Source organism: Trichomycterus rosablanca, chromosome 4, assembly GCF_030014385.1.
Source record: "Trichomycterus rosablanca isolate fTriRos1 chromosome 4, fTriRos1.hap1, whole genome shotgun sequence".
NCBI lineage: Eukaryota > Metazoa > Chordata > Actinopteri > Siluriformes > Trichomycteridae > Trichomycterus > Trichomycterus rosablanca.
The window spans coordinates 36,855,042-36,861,066 of NC_085991.1; the positions used below are offsets into that span (position 1 = coordinate 36,855,042).

Consider the following 6,025-nt stretch of genomic DNA (forward strand, 5'->3'; position numbering starts at 1 on the left):
CTCAAATAACTTTGATCGCTTGCTTCTTGTTGAAGCGCATTTTTGGACATAGTATCATTAAATCCCTCGTCACTTCTCGTGTGTGTTTTCATGACTAAACATAATTTGGGAGATCAGATAGACTCGTCTAAGATTCCTCATGTTGATAGGTCGTATAGTGTGTGACCCCCTATCACCGATCAGTCGTGTATTGTGAAAACCATAACAACTTAAAAGACTCCCGATTACAAGAGACCCAGTTGTGTAGTGTGAACTGTACAGCAATTTGAACAACTTAAAAGTTGTGTAGTGTGAATTTGGCATAAGACTTGTGTGTTAATTTTTTGTTAATAAGTGTGTTATTGTGTTGATTATTTAACCGTGAATAATTTAAATATTACATAGAAATACTGCATTTTCAAAACATATCTTGCACTACAGACCTTTTTCTGTTCTAAATATTCTAAATCATTGTATTCCATTACTGCCTAATTAAAGTTCATGGTCACTGCACAAGCACTACACAGGCAGTGTAGATTAGGGTGAGTTTGTAAGCCAACACGTATAAAGAATTTCCAAATTTTAATACAACTCATTTGTACCCCGGCTACATGTCTAGCTCCTAAACTCTAATTAATCTCATCCACAGCCAGTGCTGTAGCACAGACCACAGACAATGTGCCCACCTGTTGGGCAGTACCTGCCAGGCTGCCTTTGTCTCTGTGCTTTGCATGTGAAGAAATAGAAAGCCAGAATGCAACAGCTAATCACACAGAAAGGAAGCATAGAGATAAATGGAATAAATCAAGCAAAAGTACAGATAATATAAAAGACTGGGCTCTTACTGTGTTTCTGTCTCACAATATATGGTCAAAAGTATGTGAATACCTGACCATGAGCTTATTGGAGAGAATGTTGCCCATTTAGTCTAAATAGCATTTAGGAGGTCATGAATTACAGAAATTGCTTACCAGACAGGGTTATTCTAATATTCTAAATCATTGTATTCCATTACTGCCTAATTAAAGTTCATGGTTACTGCACAGGCACTACACAGGCAGTATAGATTAGGGTTAGTTTGTAGTTTGAAATTTTAATACAACTCATTTGGCAAAGACTTTTTCCTCTTGTACCCAGGCTACATATCTGGCATAGAGATAAATGGAATAAATCAAGCAAAAGTACAGATAATATAAAGGACTGGGCTCTTGCTGTGTTTCTGTCTCACACTATATGGTCAAAAGTATGTGAATACATGACAATGAGCTTGTTGGACAGTGTGTCTGTGGGGAATTTTGCCTATTTAGTCTAAGTAGCATTTAGGAGGTCTTGAATTACAGAAATTGCTCACTAGACATAGTTTTACATCATTTTATGCATTTAAAGACTTGTAGAATTGTACACTGGTGGTAAAGGTACATTAAAACATACCATATGATATGGTGGATCTAGATAGAGTTGGTTTTACGTGTTGTGAGGCCATTTGCATGTGACCTAGGTCTAGTGTTTACTCACATTTTTTAAAATAAACTAATTTAATATATTGCTTTGTCTACAATCAGATACGAAAACATTAAGTGGTGCTAACATTTTACATTAGGTTTGTTTCATATACATTTTCAAAAATCCATAGTTATGTAGTGTTGTTTATTTACATTTATGGTATTTAGCAGACGCTCTTATCCAAAGGTGTAAAAATTTGACAGTAAAGCCCAACAGTGGCAACCTGGCAGAGAGGGGGATTGAACTAGCAACTCATTAAACATTAGTCCAGTACCTTATCCACTGAGCGACCACTGCCCTATTAACCTTGCTGCTTCATTTACCTCAGAAACTGCCTCCACTCATGAGGTCTAACATGCTGGCAGCCTAATATGAACTGACTCTAAATTTTTTTCTATATGTGAAGGAGCTCCTTATTATCCTCAGCATTCATCTGTGAACGCTGGCCTAATCCCTCTTGCTGAACTTTTCTGGCAGTTCTTTTGCCCAGGCGTTCCCTTGGAGGATAACTAACCAAGATGTTATCTGAGGATGATTAGCATAGATTAGCACAGGCTATATTAAGCCATCACTGATGTGGGCATGTTAGCAGATCCTTCCAAATAGTTGTGCCACTTTAACTGCCCAGAAACACATGATTCTGTTTCTCCCTTAAGGACTGAGTCAGCTCTGTGCTAATAGGCAACCTTTGGGTAGAAGTTTAAACCAGATCTGTCATTAGTAAATGGTCCTCTGTGCTAATTTTCTCTTTTATTTTTCTGCTGATCTCTTTTACTCAGGTGGAGCTGGAGAGAGGAAAGACACTACATATCAAAGCTCTGGCCTTAGGGGATCTGAACAAAGCTGGTCAGAGGGAAGTTTTCTTTGAGCTTAATGGTCAACTGCGGTCCGTCCTGGTCAAAGACACAGTGGCCATCAAGGTAACTGTTTTACAAGGCAAAATGTATGTATGGTCATGTATATACAGTGAAAGGAAAACAAGTGTTCAAACTTGCAATGTCTAATAGCTTTGTGCTTTATATGAATAAATAAACTGAATAAATTAATGAATAAATGAAATAAATAAACTGGTGCAATTACGATCTCTGATTAATGGTGCATGCGCGGAGTTGGGGAATAGTGCTGATCAGGGTGTGGCTCTCCGTGCACATGTTCTCCGTGCTGATCGGCATATGAACTCGCCTTGTGCAGGTGAAAAGATGCAGTCGGTACTGCACATGTGTCGGAGGGAGCTCCTCAGTCAGCAGTGGAGGGTAGTATCGGTAGAGGTGAAGCAAAATCAGGGTAATTGACTATGACTAGATTAGGGGAGGAATTTGGGGGGGGTGAAGAAAAAGAGAAAAAAGTGTGTTTCGATCATTCTGTCGCAAAAAAAGAAGAGCTGCAGCAATAGTTATCTTAAGACTAAATGTGTTTATACTTGGAATTTTTAGCAGGAGGCTAATACAAGATGGTATAATACAATGGTTTTATCACCACCAATCTTTTGCTATGGGCTTAACATTGCCCATATCTAATCCCCATTAGAAATCTGTGTAGTAAGCCGAAGAGGGGTGTCCACAAGACATGACCTATGACTCTTGAGTTGCCAGAAAGATTCTGCAATAGGAATTAAGCATTCCTTAATTAAAATGCTTCAATCATTGTAAGAATTATAAGGAAAGACTCAGTGCTGATAAATGAGATTGCACAAAGAAATGCGGGCACTTTTTCTACGCATTCATTAATTTTATTGAGAGATTTATTTGTCATATTTTCAGCATGACATTGAGCTAATTAACCACAAAGACATTTACCCAACCATGGGTATTATTAATTTTGGAACTGTAAATGCGTAAAGATTAAAACTCCAAGCTTTTGAATAGTACAGAAATATGTAGTCCCTTATTTCCAGTTTAGATAGCTTGCTGTATGCATTAATATTCACATGTTCTAGCCTAATCAGCACATATGCATGTGTTTTGTGAAGTAGCTTTGTTTAGAATCTGAGTTTTCCAGAAAGCTGGCTAATCTAACATCAGCATAAACGCTAGATGTAATCATTTGTCACACGTTCTTTTCCAAAGTAACTTTCAAACAGTCAGAGGTATAATGATGAAAAGTATGTGAATAATCTGTAAGAGAGTAAAGACTAATGCTGGTTTATGTAAGAGCCAAAATCGCTGACTTAGCCTTAAAAGACAACTTCAGGTGAAAAAATCTAATGTATTTTCTCACAAAGTGTCATATATCAAAGTAAAACAGCTCAGAGTTTTAATAGATCATAGCTGGGGTTGGTGAGAGGATGAGGTAAAATGTAAACTCACATTATATCCTGGTAGTATTTTTTCTATATCTATGGAGATATAAGGCAAACCTTACAGATTGGCCTTAACTTCCCCAAAACATGAACTGGCTACTGTAAGTTGCCACTTGGTGTAAGTGAGTAAACATACAAGTATATGTTCCCCTTTAATTAACTAGTGCCCTTTCCAGGGTGTGTTCCCATTTTGCAGCCAGTGTTTTCAGTGGCACCAGACCCAGTGCAACTCTGCCCAGGAGGAAGCAATAAATTAAAATAAATAAAAACATGCACCAGTGCTCAGGTGGCGCAGCAGTAAAACACGCTGGCATACCAGAGCTGAGATTTTGAACATGTCGTTTCGAATCTCAGCTCTGCCATCTGGCTGGGCTGGGTGCCTACATGAACAATGATTGGCTGTTGTTCATACAGGGTGGGAAGCCGGACCAGGGACTCCTCATAACTGATGCAATTACGGCCTCTACTGGCTGGTTGATGCCGTCTGCACAGAGTCAAGGAATAATGCTGATCAGGGTGTGGCTCTCCGTACACAAAGCTGATCCGCATATGAACTCGCCTCGTGCAGGTAAAAAGATGCAGTTGGTACTGCACACGTGTCGGAGGGGGCGTGTGTCAGTTGGGGCGCTCCTTAGTCAGCAGTGGAGGGTTGTATCGGTAGAGGAGAAGCGTATGCAATCGGTGTGATTGGATATGACTAGATTAGGGAAAAAATGTGAAGGAAAATTGCAAATAAAAAAATAAATAAAAACGTGCATGACTGCTTACTGTGTTTTTGTTATCTGATATAGATATTTTGATCATCCAATCAAACTTAACTGTTTGTTTCATAGCTCGCTAGCTAACATTAAACAGCTTGTCAAATAATCCCACAAAGTACTGAAGAGTGAGAGTTTAACCACATCATGTTCAATTAATTAAGCTTCAAGAAACAGAACATGTACTGTAAAGCCCACATTAACTAATATCCCACATTAAAAAAGATATAGATCATCACAAATGAAGTCTTGGTGAATCATGCTAATGAATCATGATGAATCATTCAGAATCATGCTGAAACTAAAACAGTACGTTTATTGTTTTTAGGCTGACTAGTCTTGTTTTTTGTTTACCAGGAGATGCACTTTCATCCAAAGGCTTTGAAGGATGTGAGGGGTCAGGTGGGAGCCCCCATGCCAGGAAAGGTGGTGGAGGTAAAAGTAAAGCAGGGTCAGAAAGTGGATAAAGGCCAACCACTCTGTGTGCTCAGTGCCATGAAGATGGAGACAGTGGTAAACTCCCCGCTTTCAGGAACTGTGGCCAAAGTTTACATCAAACCAGACAGCACTTTGGAGGGGGACGATCTGATCCTAGAGATCACAGAATAACGGCATAGGGTCATAAATGGGACAAATAGTGCCCTTTGGGTCATCTGATGAAATATATATCATGGAATAATTTGCAGTTAAATGATTGACAATCATAAAAGTATTCATTTAAAATACATTATTAATTTAATTAATTAAAAAATTATTGTTATTTTATGTAATAATGGTGTACTTTTTATATACTGTGTTAAAAAAACATTGACATTAATTATTAATTCATTATTATCTGTTTCTATACGTAGTCACATTATATTCAGCATTAATTTTAATAAAAATCTGATGTATCTGTCCTGGAGTGCCTCTAGATTACTTTATTACATACTTAGTGTAGTCAAGTTCAAAAGCAGGTCAAAATTTGAATTTTTAGGCTTTATGTGAAAATTGAGGCTTCGTTGTAAAAAAATTATAATTTTTTTATATATATATTTTGTTTATGCATTTTTTCCGATACATGGGCAGCAGCCGTATGCTATTTTTCACCTACACTTTGACGCGTGCAATGCAGAGCAGCACTGTGTACTGAGAGACACACCCTGACAGCTCTCTTTTCCCCGTGTCCGTTCCCAATTTTCCTCCCAATCTAGTCATATCCAATTACCCAACTGCATTACGCTTCCTCTCTACTGATGCTGATCTCCACTGCTGATTGAGGAGAGCAAGACTGACACACACCCCCTCCGACACGTGTGCAGTAGCCGACTGCATCTTTTCACCTGCACGAGGCGAGTTCATATGCGGATCAGCTTTGTGTACGAAGAGCCACACCCTGATCAACGCATTATTCCTTGTCTCTGTGCAGGCGCCATCAATCAGCCAGTATAGGTCGTAATTGCATCAGTTATGAGGTTCCTCTCCGGCTTATCCCACCCTGTATGAA

The 6,025-nt window shown here is 38.7% G+C and overlaps 1 protein-coding gene across 1 annotated transcript in view; it reads left to right on the forward strand.

The window, feature by feature from the left end:
* Positions 1-5,438, forward strand: part of pcxb (pyruvate carboxylase b) — a 371,478-nt gene extending 366,040 nt beyond the window's left edge. The window contains exons 19-20 of the mRNA XM_062994233.1: positions 2,262-2,402; positions 4,897-5,438. Coding sequence (XP_062850303.1) covers positions 2,262-2,402; positions 4,897-5,148 — 393 coding nt within the window. The 3' untranslated portion in view covers positions 5,149-5,438. The remainder of the gene's footprint in view (positions 1-2,261; positions 2,403-4,896) is intronic.
* The last annotated feature ends 587 nt before the right edge of the window (positions 5,439-6,025 follow it).